This window comes from Schistocerca gregaria, chromosome 3 (assembly GCF_023897955.1).
Source record: "Schistocerca gregaria isolate iqSchGreg1 chromosome 3, iqSchGreg1.2, whole genome shotgun sequence".
NCBI lineage: Eukaryota > Metazoa > Arthropoda > Insecta > Orthoptera > Acrididae > Schistocerca > Schistocerca gregaria.
Window position 1 is genome coordinate 312,294,754 of NC_064922.1, and position 20,891 is coordinate 312,315,644.

Consider the following 20,891-nt stretch of genomic DNA (forward strand, 5'->3'; position numbering starts at 1 on the left):
CTGTGCAAGTTTCTTCACCTCCCAGTATCTATTGCAACCTACATCCTTCTGAATCTGCTTAGTGTATTCATCTCTTGGTCTCCCTCTACAATTTTTACCCTCCACACTTGTTATTATTCCTTACTGATTTACTCACCTTCCTACCAATTTTAATTTCGGAAAATGAACATTCATTCTATGCTTCCCAGCTAGGTGCCTTGTTTAGTATATCGGTGGTGCTCTTTCATCGAATAGTGTTTACCTTACAGGTACATAAGCAGCTTTCTTGATTTATTGGAAAATATATATTTTCTGAGCCCATATATTATGATGAATAACACTCAGTTTTAAACCGACTGCCAATATCGTCAATTTTGAGTCAATCGCACAATATGAACTACAGGGGTGATTTTCTTGAAAACAATGGTTGGAGGTCAAGTGAGCAGGTTTCAGGTGTTGATCCAAAATATCTTAATGCCTAACAGTCTTTTATTTTAGATCATATACAATTGACCTGACAAATATGAGCCAAATAGGATGCCCTTGTCTATGACCTTCCCCTTGGAGCAGTGCACAGTGAGTACAGTGGTATTTAAGTTAACATGACCAATGAAAGAGGGGAGAGCTGAGTAGTCCTGCATTTGACTTGGCAACATTATTGACAAGCCTGAAACAACAATGTATCATATGAACAAAGTATTAATCTATTACTTACCAATAATTATTATACATGAACAATACACAGAATCTTAACTTTTGCTGTAAACAGAAATTCTGCAAGAAACAGTAAATTTGGCTCGTTCCCATATGCCACAGTATTTACACATAATACTCTAGGTGTTTTGCTTGTATGATGCCACTGTCACAGCTGCAGAAAAGTACATGCAATACAATCTCTGCATTAGCATTATTTAACATAGGTCAATTATATCACACCTCACAACATTCACCAAAGAAAAATTGTATGTTGGAAGCATAACAGCAGGTGCAACAGAAATTAACAAAGATATGTTTTCACAAATACTTGGTAAGTAACACTCTTATGTTTTTAGACGTTCACTATTATTTTGGGACATTTATTTGCAAATTACATTACAACATACATGAAAAGAAGAAATAAGTGCATAGCGTTCATCCATGAGATAGTATACTAGGGTTTTTGTAATCGCTATGCAATATTGCTGGAATTTCAGTTATAAATGAAAGAAACTAGTTGTAACCACAAAAAATCTAATGAAACTTTCTCACTGATGAAGTTTTCTGTGATAAAATATATGGAGCAAAAAGTTATCTACAACATGCACAGAAATGAGAAGGCAGTTTTAGGAGATAAAGGGAAAAATAATTGAGATGGAAGTGAGACATGTTTGTAATCTCTTGCCCATTTTATTCAATTTGAACAAAGAGCTAGTGACAACAAAGGAGAAATTTGGGCTAGGAATTTAAGTTCAGGAAGAAGAAACAAAATTTTTAATTTGTAGTGATGACATTGTAATTTTGCCATACACAGCAAAGGACTTAGAGAGATTAGTTGAATAGAATGGAAAGAGTTTATAAAATGAATACCAAGAAAAGTGAAACAATGTAGTATGGGAATTAAATAGAGGTGTACAAATTTCCCTTGCAGCCTGCTTGCCCCTAGCTCCTCTGCAGCCATTCATGCAGGTCAGCCTGCCGCGATGTGTACTTAGGCATAGTGGGTAATGCGGCCAACTTGGGCTCCTGCAAGCCCGGGCTACCTGGGTTCTCGCAGGCCTGTCAAGCTTCACGGGACCCACCTAGCTTGCTGCGCCTGACAACAGGTTGCGCTGTAAAGCTACCATGACTAGAGTAGTCAGGTAGTTAGACCGCAGTTCATTTATCGCAATGGTGGGGGCAGCACAATGAATAGGTTGAACTTTAATGAGATTGAAAAAAAATTGACAACTGGCGAATACATGCTGATAACGAAACAGAGTACAAGTGCCGCATGGGAAATGTTTTCGTGTGTTTATGAGGCCGCTTCAAATTAATCGGTAGGTGTGTCTCAATGCAAACTATGTAAAAAGGTCTTAAGTACTTATTCGGGAAACTCGAGAATGTTACGACATGTGTGCAAATTTTATCTCATAAAAACCTTGTCCTTCAAATTACAAACACAGAACAAAAAATTAGCGGAATTGGTCCAGTCGTTCTCGAGTTTTACGTTTATCAACACATTTGGCAATTCATTTTTATTTATATAGGTAATAAGCCCGAAATATACGCGTAAAGGAAGAATGTACCTATATATATATATATGTGTGTGTGTGTGTGTGTGTGTGTGTGTGCGCGAGTGTACACCTGTCCTTTTTTTCCCCTAAGGGAAGTCTTTCCGCTCCCGGGATTGGAATGACTCCTTACCCTCTCCTTTAAAACCCACATCCTTTCATTTTTCCCTCTCCTTCCCTCTTTCCTGACGAAGCAACTGCCAGTTGCGAAAGCTCGTAATTCTGTGTGTGTGTTTGTGTGTTTTGTTCATGTGCCTGTCTGCCGGCGCTTTCCCGCTTGGTAAGTCTTGGAATCTTTGTTTTTAATATATTTTTCCCATGTGGAAGTTTCGAAAGCGCCGGCAGACAGGCACATGAACAAAACACACAAACACACACACAAAATTACGAGCTTTCGCAACTGGCAGTTGCTTCGTCAGGAAGGAAGGAAGGAGAGGGAAAAATGAAAGGGTGTGGGTTTTCATTTTTCCCTCTCCTTCCTTCCTTCCTGACGAAGCAACTGCCAGTTGCGAAAGCTCGTAATTTTGTGTGTGTGTTTGTGTGTTTTGTTCATGTGCCTGTCTGCCGGCGCTTTCCCGCTTGGTAAGTCTTGGAATCTTTATTTTTAATATATTTTTCCCATGTCCTTCCTTCCTTCCTGACGAAGCAACTGCCAGTTGCGAAAGCTCGTAATTTTGTGTGTGTGTTTGTGTGTTTTGTTCATGTGCCTGTCTGCCGGCGCTTTCCCGCTTGGTAAGTCTTGGAATCTTTATTTTTAATATATTTTTCCCATGTGGAAGTTTCTTTCTGTTTTATATATATATATATATATATGTGTGTGTGTGTGTGTGTGTGTGTGTGTGTGTGTGTGTGCTGAGGTAAAATAACTTCTAATTAACGTTCATAATACGACAATGACACACGCAGACTAAACGGCTGCGTAGCGCAGCTCAGCGGTAATATGGGCAGGCAATCAAGTCTCCCACAGCCTGCCCGGGTTGGGATCTGTTTGGCTTGGCTGGGAGTGAAGCAACCTGCCCGTTCTGTTGACAACGCGTGGCGGCCTGCCCGCCTGGCCACCGGGCAAGCATGGGCGGGTTAAAAGTGGAACGTGTACACCTCTGGAATTAAATTACGAAATGGGACATTAAAACTAGTAAATGAGTTTTCTACATGGAAGCTTAATACCTGACTGTGGTATAAGGCAAAATGTAGACTGGCAATAATAAGAGAAACTTTTCTGAAAAAGATAAATATGTTAACAAATAAATTTAAGTGTTATGAAGCCTTTTCAGAAATTACTGATGGAGTATGGTATACCTTAAAAGTAAACAACACAGACAACAGGAGAAGTGAATAATGGTGAAGATTAGATGCGCTGATCCGAAGACCAGAAAGTACTGTACTGAACTGAACTGGTGAGAAAAAAAAAAAAGTTTCAGAAGGTATAGGTGGACGGATTATATCCTGGATCACTGAGGAATATATATATGTATGTGTCTGTGCAAAAAGACAGAATTTATGTTGGTTTTAGTAGCTGTTTTGAAATGAAGATACTATGACATACACACACACACACACACACACACACACACACACACACACACTGAATAGTTCCCTCAGGATAATATTTGTTGAAATAATCTTGGATATTAGTCATTTTCATTGCTTCTGCAAAACTTGAGTGTTTGACAGTTCATTATGTCTCAGAAACTTGCATTAAATGCTGGAAAATGTTACAAGTCCAAATAGTATAACTAAGTCCTGCCATCTTCGACCAACTTTGACAAGAATATTTTTATACCCTCCACTACAGGGAAAGGGCAAACACATATTTCTCCTTGTGCATGCATGTACTTTTGCTTTATTAAGTTACACGTACCACTAATTGAGGATATAAAGTAAACCTCAATGTCACATGAATCTATGCACAATTTGCTTTCGAATACCTCAATTTCTGTTGTACCAAACTGTGGTGGTGTCTGAGCACATGACAAAAACTGATAGTCACGACACAAGACGTTCTTAATCCTCATGCCTTTTCATTATATAAATGACAATAATGCAACAAGATACTAAAAGGTATCAGATAGATTATATAATGGTAAGACAGAACCAGGTTTTAAATGGTAGGACTTTTCCAGGGGCAGATATGGACTCTGACCAAAATCTATTGGTTATGAACTGTAGACTAAAACTGAAGAAATTGCAAAAAGGTAGGAATTTAAGGAGATGGGACCTGGATAAACTGCATAAACCAGAGATTGTACAGAGTTTCAGGGAGAGCATAAGGGAACAATTGACAGGAATGGGGGAGAGAAATACAGTAGAAGACGAATGGGTAGTGAAGTCAGCAGAGGATCAAGTAGGTAAAAAGACGAGGGCTAGTAGAAATCCTTGGGTAACAGAAGAAATATTGAATTTAATTGATGAAAGGAGAAAATATAAAAATGCAGTGAATGAAGCAGGCAAAAAGGAATACAAACGTCTCAAAATGGCTAAGCAGGCATGGCTACAGGACAAATGTAAGGATGTGGGGACTTATCTCACTAGGGGTAAGATAGATACAGCCTACAGGAAAATTAGAGACACCCTTGGAGAAAAGAGAGCCACTTGTATGAATATCAAGAGCTCAGATGGAAACCCAGTTCTAAGCAAAGAGGGGAAAGCAGAAAAGTGGAAGGAGTATATAGAGGGTCTATACAAGGGCGATGTACTTGAGGACAATATTATGGAAATGGAAGATGATGTAGTTGAAGGTGAAGTGGGAGATACGATACTGCGTGAAGAGTTTGACAGAGCACTGAAAGACCTGAGTCGAAAAATGGCCCCGGGAGTAGACAACATTCCATTAGAACTACTGACGGCCTTGGGAGAGCCAGTCCTGGCAAAACTCTTTCATCTGGTGAGTAAGATGTATGAAACAGGCGAAATACCCTCAGACTTCAAGAAGAATATAATAATTCCAATCCCAAAGAAAGCAGATGTTCACAGATTTGAAAATCACTGAACTATCAGTTTAATAAGTCACAGCAGCAAAATACTAACATGAATTATTTACAGACGAATAGAAAAACTGGTAGAAGCCGACCTCGGGGAAGATCAGTTTGGATTACGTAGATATGTTGGAACACGTGAGGCAATGCTGACCTTACGACTTACCTTAGAAGAAAGATTAAGAAAAGGCAAACCTATGTTTCTAGCATTTGTAGACTTACAGAAAGCTTTTGACAATGCTGACTGGAATACTCTCTTTCACATTCTAAAGGTGGCAGGGGTAAAATACAGGGAGCGGAAGGCTATTTACAATTTGTGCAGAAACCAGATGGCAGTTATAAGAGTCGAGGGGAATGAAAGGGAAGCAGTGGTTGGGAACGGAGTGAGACAGGGTTGTAGCCTCTCCCCAATGTTATTCAATCTGTATATTGAGCAAGCAGTGAAGGAAACAAAAGAAAAATTTGGAGTAGGTATTAAAATCCAGGGAGAAGAAATAAAAACTTTGAGGTTCGCCAATGGCAATGTAATTCTGTCAGAGACAGCAAAGGACTTGAACGAGCAGTTGAATGGAATGGACAGTGTCTTGAAAGGAGGATATATGATGATCAACAAAAGCAAAATGAGGATAATGGAATATAGTCGCATTAAGTCAGGTGACGCTGAGGGAATGAGATTAGGAAATGAGACACTTAAAGTAGCAAAGGAGTTTTGTTATTTGGGGAGCAAAATAACTGATGATGGTCGAAGTCGAGAGGACATAAAATGTAGACTGGCAATGGCAAGGAAAGCGTTTCTGAAGAAGAGAAATTTGTTAATATCGAGTATTTGTATGGAGTGTAGCCATGTATGGAAGTGAAACATGGACAATAAATAGTTTGGACAAGAAGGGAACAGAAGCTTTTGAAATGTGGTGCTACAGAAGAATGTTGAAGATTAGGTGGGTAGATCATGTAACCAATGAGGAAGTATTGAATAGGACTGGGGAGAAGAGAAGTTTGTGGCACAACTTGACTAGAAGAAGGGATCGGCTGGTAGGACATGTCCTGAGGTATCAAGGGATCACAAATTTAGCATTGTAGGGCAGTGTGGAGGGTAAAAAACGTAGAGGGAGACCAAGAGATAAATACACTAAACCGATTCAGAAGGATGTAGGTTGCAGTAGGTACAGGGAGCTGAAGGAGCTTGCACAGGATAGATCAGCATGGAGAGCTGCATCAAACCAGTCTCAGGACTGAAGACCACAACAGCAACAATGCAAGGAGTAAAGGAACCATATACTTGAGATTAGTGCAGCACATACACAAGACTGAAAATGCAGCTGAGATTTCGAACAATATCCTTGTTTGTTTTTCCACCAACTGTTCAATGCCTCAGCAATGTGATGAATTGTTATCTTCATCCCTTACTTCATTTGTATTCCATGCAGAACTTTCGAGTATAATATTATAGAAACATTTTATTTGTTATCATTGTAGTAGTAGTAGTAGTAGTATAAATATCGTATCTTTCTGGGCAAATGTGTACAAAATCACTGTGAATAATGTATCAATTCCCACAATCAAAGCAAATAAGCAAATATCTCTTTGCTAGTGGCCACAAATGTAATATCCCTTATATTTTGGAAGATTCTTCAATGGCAGATAGGAATCCCTAACTTCAAAAGTTGTGCCTTTGTCTTTGGGTTTGCAATCTATTGTCGCTCAGTTGGTTCACTTTTCCCTTTATATTTTTTTGTAGTTCGTCAGTAACAACATCTTTCAAAAATGTTTTAACCAATATAATTTCTGTTTACTAGAATAAATTCACCATGAGAGGCAAAAGATGCTTCTCTTTAGATGGTGAAATAGTAACTTACATTTTGAAAAATCTGATAATGCATTATAGTTCACTAGACATTCTAAACTCAAACTGACAGAGCAGAACATCTGTGCTGATAATAAATTGCTTGGTTCCATTCTATGTCCTGTAAAAATGTAAATAATCATCTCTTTCAAATCACATTGCATTGCGTGGACTCTACTCGCTTCCTTTTCTTAGTATTACACTAAGTGTCAACACTTCAGTGACAGTTACTTAAGCTACATCATTTTGAAAAATATATTGTACCACATTAGTGCAAAGATGCCAGCTGTTCCTTTCAACAGAAGAACAAAAATTAGGAGATCATAGCTCTTTCATTGCTGCTTCTCTGAAATGAAGTGGTTCTTTCAATGTCTCATTAAGCCAACTTACATTATCAAGATTCAATGTGCTGCTTCTGTTTAAATTCTGAAAATAGGATAACTGTTCAAGAAGAAATTATGATGATAAAATACCTACCACATGATGTTTAACCACCAGAAAGCTAGTTAACAGGACAAAAATGTGAAAGTATTGAACACAAGACTGCCTGTATGAAATGAAGAATAGGTCAGTTGGTTGTTTAAAATACTGTGCAAGCAACTGAAGTTTTAAAAAAGCTACTCAATTATTATTATTATTATTATTATTATTATTATTATTATTGCCATGTAGCTTATGCTGTCCAAATATGGCAGGCCCCACAATGACAAAGACTCACTTTGCACATACAACTGAATTCGGTATCTTGTGTGTGTAAACATAGGAAACCAAACACATTATACAAAAACTTAACATCAAATACAAAAGACATGCCTGTTACCAATCATGGCAGGCCACCAAACTGTACATCAATTACTCCATGATTATCAAAATAGAATTGCATAATATTAATTGATCTCACTGATCTGACTTTGAAAACTGTTTGCACTTTACGTGCTGTATACTTGCCTTTGCATTTATTAGTATTCTTGTCTAATATTGCCTTCGTTGAAATAATGGTGCCATACCTAAACAATACAAAATCTCTTAATTTTCTGTTGGATGAACAAAGATAAAAAACATAGACCTGAATTATCATACTACAAATCATAATAAACACTGGACAAAAATGGCATAAACCAATAATGGAGGGCTACAAAAATAATCACATACATTTAGCAATACTTCAGAAACAATATGATACAGAAAAATCCCATTGTTGAATCGGTAAGTTTATCACAGTATGAAACTGGTTATTTAAAAAATATTCCTGAATACTTTTCGTGTTACTTTAAGTACACCAAGTAAGTAAGATACAGCTACTATGAAATCGTAACCCGCATGCTCTCTCTCAAAATCATAGCACTGCAATATATACATGAATGATTGTTATGGACTTGAGTATAACTTATTAACACCTAGCAAATAAATGCAGTTTGATATTGTGTTTAGTATAGCCTTGTATGACTGTCAGTACACACTATATAGCTGCTGCTGAAATATTCCATCTGCAGTTTATGACAAAGATAGAGCATGCCAAATCTAATGTAGATCAAATGATTATTTTGATAGAAAGGTTTAGTATACTCTTTTTGGAAGCTCACTGTGAACACATGTTGACAAGGTCCTTATCAGTCGTATTCTGAGAAAGTCCTCTGATGTACAGGTTGGTTTTCGATAACTGTTCACCACTGTTGCTGCTGGCACTCCCACTGCCACCGACATTGGAACTAACATTGTTGCTGAGGCTAGTGCTAAGGGTTCCACTCTGAGACCCGGTATTGGAGCTGGAGCTGCTGTTTGTGTTCGAAGGTGACGCAGCAGTCGGTACACGCTGTGTGCCATATTGCTGTGGAACAAAAAAAAGCTAGCTAAAGGATTACATTAACTTTACACACTTGAAATGCACAATCTATTACATTAATCATCATTTTATTATTTAAGATAGAAACTGTTACAGTAAAGTTAAACCTCAAACGGAGTTGTGGTGTTCTTTTCCCTACCAGTGAAACTTTGTACACCCCTGCTATTTCCTCCATTGGTCATTCTATTGTTGGAGATTCCACATACCTTGTCAACAGCTGATAACAGACCTTGAAACAAACTAGAAGCATTGTCGAGTCATCTTCTTTTTCAGTGTACAGCTGCAAAGTTTGGGTTGTGCCATTATTGATCACATGATACCATATAAGTTTGTTTTAGATATGGCCAACAGTTATTTATCAATATGCTATGATAGAAAATCTAATTTCTCCAATGCTTGCTGAACAGTAGAGACATCTGGAGTGACATAAGTGGAATTGTTCTTAAGGCATGAAATATGATTTCATTGGACTCGCTTCAGAACTTTTCATTTATTTCCTGTGTTCATATGGCTTCGGATTTTCCTTTGTCAGTGTTTTATGCAGATTTTCTGAACTTTGCGAGGTAAACATAATAATAATAATAATAATAAGAAGAAGAAGAAGAAGAAGAAGAAGAAGATACTGACGGAAAATATGATCTCGAAGATCAAAATTACCCTTCTCGCAATAGTTGACATGAAACTGCTTCAGAACAAAGCTGTGAGTCAGATGATGAACAGCAAAATGAATACAGAGAGGTGGTTCAGTAATTTGTAAAGAATGTGGAGAGCATAACTTTAATATTGAACATTTGTGAAAAAAAAATTACAGCTATTTAGTATTTCATGTTACTCCTGCCACAATAAACGTCTGAACTTTTATTTTTCCATTTCATTTCGTTTTTGTGCAGGATTACATACACTTTTTGCCTTTGTGATTTATTTAGAGATTTTTTCTGTTCAATTAATGTTTTTTATCAACATATATGCAAATACGAAATATATGAATAAATATTTATGATGAAAGTAAATTACTTTTCATGGCCCCACAATGTCATTTATGACACATAAAGAAGTCAATTTGTCAAAAGCACATCAGTAGCTATTAATGAACGATATTTCATTAGTTAAATGCAACTGACGTCACCACTGCGAAGATTGATTATGCAATGTTGGCACCATTATCGCATTACTCTTCAGGCTTATAGATGTCTATAATATGCTTAAAATGAAAGAATGTTTCAAGCTCTGAAGCACGTCCAATGAAATAATATTTCATGCCTTAAGAACAACTCCACTGATGTCACTCCAGAAGTCTCTACTGTATAGCTAGCATCAGAGAAATCAGACGTTCTATCGTAGCATATTTCTGCGTATTCGGGGAAAAAAATGATACTGGGGAGGGGGGGGGGGGGGGCAGAAGAGCAAAATCGAGATACCGTTCCACCCCCTCCACCGGCAGATCTAGCGATATTAACTACTTTGCCCACCCATAAATATGCATTTAGTTTTGCTTTTAGTTTTGGTCAACAATGAATAAAATGAAATTTTTTTTCAAGGGAGCAAAAACAACTGTGGTCATTAGCGCGCCTAAGTCAGAACTATAGAACACCAAGACGTCAATCCCAATAGGCGTAAGAGAAAGCTAAAAACAGGGACGTGGAGAAAAGGCTATAAAATACACCACAGAGAAACGAAGGTCCAGAGCTAAAAATTAAATGGCCTTAACCATATGCTACGACGGATAAAATGTAAAACGCGGTCGGTAGCCCGCGCGTCGTTCGCTAAAATGGCCAATAACTCAGACGGAATACCCAAGCGGGAAGGTAAACGGTTAATAAATGCCCACTCCGTCAGGAAATGGCGGCCAGTTAAAACTTGGGCGCAATGTGTGCAAAGTGTTGGGGAGCGCCAATTAACAAATTGCGATGGCTACAAAGGCAGTGCCCAATAAGCAACCTACTTAAAATGACCTCCTCCCGGCGGGAGGGCAGAGAGGTCGTCAAAGCCGCTGGGAGAGGCTTATCCCGTGAAGAGAAGACTAATGGCGATGGCAAAGTGACACCATCTCCTGACAGATGGCAACACAGAGATCATCGGAAGGAATATGGGAACTAGTGGGCTGAGGTACGAGGACTGCAGCCTTGGCAGACCCACATGACCAGGAACCCACATAAACATCACAGGGGCTCCATCAAGAGTGAGCAAATGACAGTTTTCCTTGACCCGTTGCACAAAGGGATGGGCGGTGTACAGCGCACAGAGTCTTTGAAGGGCGCTAAGAGAGTCTGAGCAGAGGACGCAATTGAAAGGCCTGTGTCGCCGGATGCACTCGTGGCCTGACAGGGCGAAGAGCTCGGCTGTAAATACTGAGCAGTGTGCTGGAAGCCGATACGGAAAACGTCGGCGCCAATGACGAAGGCACACCCAACACCACGGTCAGTCCGAAAGCCGTAAGTGTACGCAAAGGTACTATCACGAAGTTCCATGTGAAGGTCGTGAAACTGAAGATAGAGTGAGGAGTAGTGTCCTTAGGAAGCGAATGAAGGCCAAGCTGAACACGGGCTGCCGCACGAAGCCAAGGTGGTCAAGGGTTCACACCCACTGGGAAAGTTGCAGGTAGTGCGAAGTTAAGCCGCCGGGCAAGTGCCGAAAGTGGACTCTAGGAGGTAAGAGAAGAGGAACGCGCCCCATACTAGCGATCAAAGAAGTCGTCAAAGATTGAGACATAAGTTGGTTGGCCAAGCATGGCAAACAAACAGTATGAATACCTGCTGAGGAGAAGTCAAGGCGGTAGGACAGTGTTAGTTCAGCAATTTCGGTATACAGACACACAACTTGGATAGTGCAAAAGGCGCCAATGGTCAAATGGATGCCACGATGCTAAATAGTGCTGATACGACGTAAGAGGGACGGACGTGCAGATGCATAAATGAAGAACCTATAGTTTAGTTTCTAACGGACAAGAGACCAGTACAAATGGAGGAGAATGGTTCGACCTGCACTCCGGCAAGTACCATTGAGAATACAAAGGACACTGAGGGACCGCGTACAGCGGGCTGTCAGGTAAGACCATGGGCCTCAGGAATTTTGTACTTTCAACGAACGGAAGGGCAACAGGCCCAAGATGTAAAGATGTTGGGAAAAACCAACTGCGACGCCAAAAAGCCATACAAACGGTTCTGTCAGTGGAATTAGGAAACCATTGTCAATGCTCCATGAGTAGAGACCATCGAGGCATCGCCGAAGACGCCGCTCAATGTGAAAGGTCCGTGGAGAACTGCAACAGACAGCAAAATCGTTAACGAAAAGGGAGCTGGAGATACCCGGCGGAAGACAGGCCATTTTAGGGTTATGGCATAGCAAAGAGGACAACGCTCAGGACGGAACCCTGAGGCACACCGTTTTCCTCGATAAAGGTGTCCGACAAGGTAGAACCCACACGCACCTTGAAAACTAGGCCTTTTAAAGATGAGTGAAGGAAAAAAGGCAGGCGGCCACGGAAGCCCCACATGTAAAGAGTACGAAGGATACCAGTTTTCCAGCAGGTGTCTCAGACCTCCTCCAAATCGAAAAACAAGGCCAAAGTCTGGGATTTCGGCACAAAACCATTCATTACATGGGTGGACAAGGTGACGAGATGGTCAACTGCAGAACGACGCGCTCGAATCCACATTATGGAGTGGTTAGTAAATTGCGAGATTCCAGGCACCATACAAGCCGGGCATGAATCACACCTTCCATCACCTTCCGAACATAGCTGGTGAGAGAGATGGGGCGGTAGCTAGAAGGCAGGTGTTTGTCCTTACCGGGCTTAGGTCGCAGGTTCGAATCCTGCCTCGGGCGTGGATGTGTGTGATGTCCTTATGTTAGTTGGTTTTAATTAGTTCTAAGTGACTGATGACCTCTGAAGTTAAGTCAGATAGTGCTCAGAGCCATTTTTGAACCTCTGACAGTTCAATACATATACCGGTATTATTGTTTTTAAGGATGTAGGGTATCTTAGCAACAACACTCCATGTGCATGTGTTCCACTGTCAGGTGATATTAGAATGATTTTCGCTTGTAACTTTCGAGTCTCTCGTTTCCGAAGCAGGACCCTTACCTCAAATTGATAGACTTATCCGTCTGCATCTTGCTCAAAAGTTTGTATCATCATCATCAAATCACCCTATATATACATGAACTTACAGGCGCCGGCGCCGGTGGCTTCGACGCCCTGTAGCGTCGTTGGATGAAGCTTCCAGAAATAGGTTTCTATTCAAAATATTATGTACTCACTCCCCTCTGTAAACCATAGAAGTTTGTAACGGGAATTTCCGTACACAATGCATAAATATTTGCGTTGTCAAATCAACGATAACCACGATTTTCTCAAGAAGTTGGGTGCAGAATTGAGAGGTCATAAGTTCTTTCCAGAAAATGAAGAAACTTCTGACTAGCTGTGACTTAAGCGTTACACTTCGCAGTCGACTACTTCGATGGTACGTGTTCAGTATCCTACTCAAAGGCGTTACACCTCATGGATATTCACCGCTGGATTGCGTAAAAATTTTAGGAATTTGAAATGTGTGCGTAATGAAGAATATTAAGGTTACCATGGACAGATAAATGCGGCAGCACTGCAGCTTATGAACAAAGATCTAGAAATCTCAATACCATGAAGAGAGCCGGCCGGAGTGGCCGAGCGGTTCTACGCGCTACGGTCTGGAACAGCGCGACCGCTACGGTCGCAGGTTCGAATCCTGCCTCGGGCATGGATGTGTGTGATGTTCTTAGGTTAGTTAGGTTTAAGTAGTTCTAAGTGACTGATGACCTCAGAAGTTAAGTCCCTTAGTGCTCAGAGCCATTTTAACCATAAAGAGAAGAAAACTAATACTCTCGCCATATAAGGCGCAACAAATAGTGCCATATTGTTACGTCTTATATTTCAAGTTAAGATTGACGCCTGGCTTGCTCCAGGATGTAGAAGATTATCCTGCCTGAAGAACTTAAGTCAGTGGTTTGGAGTGAACACAGCACCGCTGTTCAAAAAAGCCGTGGACAAACAGCAGATCATTATACTAATCGCCAACGCTCTTGGAGGACGAAGCATTTAAAGAAGATTCATAGATTTCCCGTCGTCTTTCCAACTCAGTTCGAGCGAACGCCGGGACGGGTCACTGAGAAGGACAAGGCCACTTCCTTCCCTATTCTTCTCCAGCTGCCGTTCTTCTCCAGTTGCTTAGCCATTGCTTCTTCTCTAATGACCAAGTCGACAATGCTAAATGCAAACATTCTTCGACTACGAGTGGATGCTATAGCTTAAGTCTCCCAAATTCAATATAAATACCTCGCTTATCATATGTATAATTCTAGCTTTGCATGGAATACTGTTCTTACAGTATTATAACTGTTGACTTTATATGTACACCTGACCGCAACAAGCAACTGCGTCGCATGCGACTATTGAGGCAGCAGATAACAAAAATTGAAACATTATCTAAGCTACGATTCAGACCTTAGGCTTTGGAGGCTCTCGGTGAAGAGGTGGTCGAACTTCACTTGTTTATAATCTCGACCGGGACACCTGAATTCGCCTTAATGACGAACGATGGCTATGGTCGCGAATGGGCTTTCCTGGACAGTTAGACTACCACAGAAGACTTCGAGACAATAACTAAGCGTGTATGCAATACAAGATTTCCATACAAGCAACACGAAACTGTTTCCTTCAGTTTTTAAAAGCATAGTTTCGTCAATATCCCAGCAGCATCCGGCGACGAGAGGGGGCTTCTCTGGCGGGAAGGTGTGCAAATCAAACGATTATTATTAACGATTATTATACTGCAGATATGTCATCCACGTCTTCGAGGAAGTTTGGGTACACGGACTATTGGGTCTTGGCAACATAACACAAGAACTTTGAGGACATGGAAACAACCGTGACGTCTGACTTTGAGGCATTAAGTACATACTTTCGTAAAAGGAGATTACAGCCAAATCCTACAAAAACCGAAGCTACATGTTTCCATCTCAATAATAAATTAGCAAGCAAACAACGTGACGCTCGTCTCGAGGGAAATCGGCTGCGATCTAATGAGCATCCAGAGTACCTTGGAGTCACTTTGGACAGAGCGCTGACTTATACACACACTGCAGCCAAACTAAAGACGAGGAATAATATTCTCCAGGAGCTGTGCGCCACTATTTGGGGCTCCTCGGCTGACACGCCACACACGTCGGCACTCGGACTGGTCTACTCTGCGCTCCGGTCTGGATGAACAGTGTTCACACAAAAACATCGACGTGCAGCTGAACAGCACGACGCTAATTGTCGGCGGAACCATGAGATCAACCCCAATACGTTGGCTGCCAATTCTGAGCCACATACCACCTGCGGCCCTACGTCGGGAGAATACTCTTCTCCGGGAATACTGGAAGGTAATCGACACTGCGACATGCCTGACCTGGAAAGAAACAGACTTCGGCGTAGACATACAACAATGATAACAGCCAAGGAAATGCAAAGTATAAACTTTAATGCAACACAGGCCTGGAGTGAACAATGGCGAGAGGTGTGCCCTGAGCATTGTCAAGCCCTCCCTTGCGTCACTGAGAACTACCGCGTAAAAATATGGTCGTCCCTTAACAGAACACGCACAAATCACGGAAGATGCGCAGATACTCTTTACAAACTGGGAGAAACACCAACTTCCAACCGTGACTGCGGAGCCGACAGACAGACCATCAGCCACATCGTCCAAGAGTGCGACAGAAGAGCATAAAGTGGCAGGTTCAGTGATTTTCTGATGGTAACAGACGCCGAAAAAGACTTTGTACACAATCTTGATGTTTGTATTTAATTGTACAGCCCATCATCTATATGTTTTACACTTCTTATATAGCATATTTTATTGCGTTTTATGTATATCTTTGTATAAACTCTTAAGAAGCATAAAATGATGTGCACTGCCATACACTAAATAAAGATGTGCTTCTTTCAAGTGACAGGCAAATCTGAATGACGTCCTATGCACCCGTCCTCGTGTATCATCAGCGTAGCTACTGTTTATAACAAGTCATAGTAAAGATAAATAATAATTTTTGTCTTCAGAGCTACAAATCCAAAGTTGCTACGAAAACTTGCCTCTTTGTGCAGGAGTGTTTAAGTGAGGAGTTGAGAAAGGAATGTACGTTCGCTTACACAGTTTATCTTGCGGCACTATAGAGGGATACACAATTCGCGGTTAGAAATAAAGCGACGTTAACACGCACGCAACACCCCCCTCTGCCCCCCTCCCCACACGTGTGTGTGTGTGTGTGTGTGTGTGTGTGTGTGTGTGTGTGTGTTACCCTGTCTTAAATGCTGGTCAGTGTTAAAATGCTAATGGACGCACTGTGTTCTTAAACTTTACTGTGTCAAACAAAGCAAATGCCGCAAATAAATTTTGTTTTTGAAGTCTTACTATGTGTGATTTGTCAAAACAGCAATCTTGAACGTTAATTCGTCTAAGTGATAGAGTGTCAGCCATATTTTAAGTATGATGAGACAATTTTTTACGTTAGTTTCCAAGTCTCATTCTCTGTTTTTTGTGAAGGTGTACCTGAAATGACACCGTGCAGTGTAAAAAAATGTTGATTGAACTACGAAAGCTGCAGGAAAATTCATGACGGCTATAGATCCTGGCTCAAAGAATGTATGATGAGCGAAAACATTATGACTACCAGCATAATAGCGTGTTAATCTACATTTTAAAAGCAATACAGCGGCGACTCTGCGTGGCATGTATACGAAAGGTCCTTTGTAGGTTTCCAAAAGTACGCAGCACGACATGTCAACGCAGAGATCATGCAATTCCCATATATTACGGGCAGGTGGCTTAAGGGCGCTGAATTGTCACCAAACAGCGACCCATATGTGTTCGATCGTGTTCAGATCAGGAGCACTTTGAGGCCAGACATCAACGTGCGTCGACAACCACGCTCCTAAAAACGAAGTTGCCGATTCTGACCCTGTGAAATGGACAGTTATACTGCTGGATAATGCCATGGTCTGCAATAACGTTCACGTAGCACGCAGCTTTCCCTCTATTAGTTTCACAGTTCGCATGGAAGCCACGTGGTGTGAAAAGAAACGTGAATCATTCGACCAGATGACACGTTTGCACTGATCCACGGCGCAGTGTCGATGATCCTGTGCCCACTGCAATTGTTAACTATGTCGTTGGAACAACACGGGAACACGTTCGGTTCGTCCGCTGCGGAGCGCCTCGCTCAGCGATGTGCTGTGAACGATGTGTTGCGACACGTGTCTGTCTGCACCAGCACTGTACTCCAACGACAAGTCTTCCACAGATCGCCGCCCGTCCTTCTTTACAGAATTGTCAAGCTTCCGACTTCCTATGGTGAGACCTCTGCTCGTGGTTTCACCGTCCTTCAACCACTTTCCACAGGTGCTAACGGCAGTAGCACGCAAACAGCCCACCAGCTTCGCCGTTTCCGATGTTCTCGTTGCCAGGCGGCCGGCTGTAGAAACCTGCCCTTTGTCAAAATCCCTCATATCAGTGCATTCCCCATCTGGTGTCCCCATTGTCGCCAGAAAGATTCCCTATTCGTCTCTACTCCGCTTACGCACTTCCCTTACCGCGTCAGTGTGCGCAACGCCACAAGCGGCATTGATGCTTACTGGGGTAGGTTACGGACACGTAACTGAAAGACTTGGCACCAGGCCGTTCTGCCACACGATATTATAATCTTGCGCGATCGCAGGTCATAAACTTCTGTCATATCAGTGCATTATTTTATCAGTGCCAATAATCAACAGAATGTAATTATATTTCCCGTGCCATAATTCTAAAAGTAGTGGATCACATTACGAAGTAACTAATCGGTAGCATTATAAAATGTGCCCTCCTGGTAGGGAGCTCACGACCATAGTACATGGTGCACTTGGGCGAAAGGTTTCTTTGATCACCAACACGCTGTGGCACCGATGAAAGCAAGTTCTCGCGAAAAACCTACAGTCTTTGAGTAGAAGGAAGTTAAACAAGTGCTACAGATCACAACGGAAAAAATTAGGTGGAGGAGGCACAGAGCTGATCTGATTTTCAAAAGTTAATGAAGGATACAGACGCAGAGTCTCATGACAAGGATTTGTGTTTCGTCAAGAGCTCTTCCCGTCCCCTTACCAGGTAAATAATGGTTTCGAAAATTTTGACGATCGTCAGAATTTAGAACAGATTCATACTGGAAAAGCGCCAGTGTCTGAAACAGAACAGAATATATTTCACTCTCTTTTCGGTCATCCTTGAGGATGTTGCATTGATTTCCCTGCACAACGTAAAGGCCATCACTGTCACACTGCATAGAAACGGCACCACTGTGACTCTAAGACTGAAATAATAACGGTGAATATCGCAGTATAGAGACTTTGCAGACTAATTGGATGCAGATGCAACCCCCCCCCCCCTCCCCCAACCACCACCAGCTCACCCATGCACGTAGAATGTGTCGACAACACAACTGTCAAAACACCGGCCTTTTTATCAATAACTTCAAGTTTGGCGTTAGCAACTACCCCAAAAAGGGCAAATAATATCTGGGGTAGTTTACAGGCTACTTTCAGGTTTTTCAGGAGGAACCACTAGTATACCACGACGTAGATCAGAGTACTTGGAAAGTTCACACACGAGCCACTTTCAAGTAGACGAAAATGGTAACGTAGCGACTTCAGTAGTATTCATACTGGACCTGGCACACTTGCTTAGTAATCTTGACATACATTCATTAGTAGTAGTAGTAGTTGTTGGTGTTGTTGAACTACCCTTGTTCTCAAGCTCTCTGCCAGAAGTAGGTACTAAACACCTGTAGCTAGACAGCCTTTCCTGAATCTCCTGTCCTCAGATCTAGACTCCCATACATAGCTGAATTGTTGTTCAGATAAAAGATATTGTGTTCACCACAGTGAAAGCAAAAGAACAGTCTTGCTTTGTGAAGCGGTCCTAGACCGATATTATTCCTTAAAACCCAAGTGGCAATACCGCGACTCATCCTCAGATGCACTCAAAAGTGTATGATTTATTCAAGAGATAGAGTTTCACTAAGTGAAAAACTCAATAATGTGCTGGTCCACCACTGACGCTTTTGCAAGCAATTATTCTGTTTGGCATTGATTGACAGTGTTTTTGGATATCCTCCTGAGGGATATCGTCCCAAATTCTGTCCAACTGGAGCGATAGATTGTCAAAATCCCGAGATGGTTGGACGGCCAGGCCCATAATGCTAGAAACATTCTCACTGGGGAGAGATCTGGCGACCTAGCTGGCCAATGTAGGGTTCGGCAAGTATGAAGACAAGCTGTAGAAACTCTCGCCTTGTGCAGGTGGGCATTATCTTGCAGAAATTGAAGCCTAGGTTGGCTTGCCATGAAGTACAACAAAACGGGGCGGAGAATATCGTCACGTACCGCTGCGATGTATGCATGCTGCAGATGACAACCTAAGGAGTCCTACTATGAAAAGAAATGGCACCCCAGATCGTCACTTATGTTACTCGGACAGAATGGCGGGCGACAGTCTGGTTGGTATCGCACAGCAGTTCGGGGCATCTCCAGACACATCTTCGTTGGTCATCAGGGCTCAAGTCGAAGTGAGACTCACCACTGAAAACAATTGTACTCCAGTCAATGAGATTCCAGTCAATGAGATTCCAGTCAATGAGATTCCAGTCAATGAGATTCCAGTCAATGAGATTCCAGTCAATGAGATTCCAGTCAATGAGATTCCAGTCAATGAGATTCCAGTCGGAAGACGTGTCTGCAGACGCCTTTGGACAGCAGTGGCATGCCAACCTGACTGTCGCCAGCCATGAGGCCTGACAACCAGGAGTGTTAGTCCGGGATGCCATTTCATTTTGTAGGAGGACCCATTTTTCATCCGCTGCTCCTTACAGCAAAGCGGTATGCACGCCATCCTGGGCTTACATTTCAGCAAGATAATGCCCGCCCGCACACGGCTAGAGCTTCTACTGCTTGTGATCATGCTTGCCAAAACTTACCTCTGCCAGCAAGGTCGCCGGCGCTCTACCCAACTGACAACGTTTGGAGCATTATGGGCAAGGCTCTCCAAGAAGCTCGGGATTCTGACGATCCACCGCAGCAAATGGACAGAATTTGGCACGATCCCTCAGGAGGACGATCACCAGCTCTAGCAATCAGTGCCAAGCCTAATAGCTGCTTGCACAAGGGCCAGAGATAGAAGAACGAGTTACTGACTTTCTCGATTTGTAAAGCTTTTTCTCTTAAATAATCATCCAATTTTTCTGAAACTGTTATTTGTTTGTATGTACATGTACGAGTGTGTCGTATCAACCTATTTCCGTCCCACTCTGATGATTCCTTCGTGATGCGTCGTTTCTCTTTTTATTCTTAGAGTGTACATCATGGCCGCTTCCTTGCCTCCTAAGCTCACCAGTCAGAATATTGGTCACTATTTTAAATGAGCGCACTGGGCACTTCGGAGGGCTGTAGATGGTGGAGGGCTGGTACCAGCCCGTCACGTAATCCTGCATCGCTGACGCAATTCATGGCGCTGCTGCGGTGTGTGTATGCCAGTCGGTTGTATGGAATAAGCGTAACAACTTTTAGACGTGACAGAATGGAGCTATCGTGTTTGTAAGTGCCGATGAGGACACAGTGAATGAACTTGCTCAAGTGGGTGGTGTATTAACGAGGACCGCCCAGTGGGCCTACGAAGAGCGGTGCATCACTCGCAGCCACGGATGACAATGTAAGGACAGCGGTAATGAAAAGATCGTACACGACACGCACCGGACACGAGTGTCGCGCCTTGTCAGTCACAATCCATTTCAAACGCGGCACAAATTGCCGCTGTCAGTGAAAGCAGGCCCATCAGTTTCCGTGCTAACACTGCGAATGGAATTGTGTGCAATGGAAAATAGGAGTCTGCTACCTCGCAAAACGACATTTGCCACAGCGGCAGATTTTCAGTGTACAAAAAAAAAAAAAAAAAAAAGTGACAGTG

At 42.0% G+C, this 20,891-nt stretch overlaps 1 protein-coding gene across 2 annotated transcripts in view; it reads right to left on the reverse strand.

Moving 5' to 3' along the window:
* LOC126356167 (protein alan shepard) overlaps positions 1-20,891 on the reverse strand; it is a 394,981-nt gene that overhangs the window by 138,500 nt on the left and 235,590 nt on the right. For both annotated transcript variants that reach the window (XM_050006925.1, XM_050006924.1), the window contains exons 3-4: positions 8,630-8,874; positions 7,995-8,053 (exon numbers count right to left, since the gene is read on the reverse strand). In XM_050006925.1, coding sequence (XP_049862882.1) covers positions 7,995-8,053; positions 8,630-8,874 — 304 coding nt within the window. The remainder of the gene's footprint in view (positions 1-7,994; positions 8,054-8,629; positions 8,875-20,891) is intronic.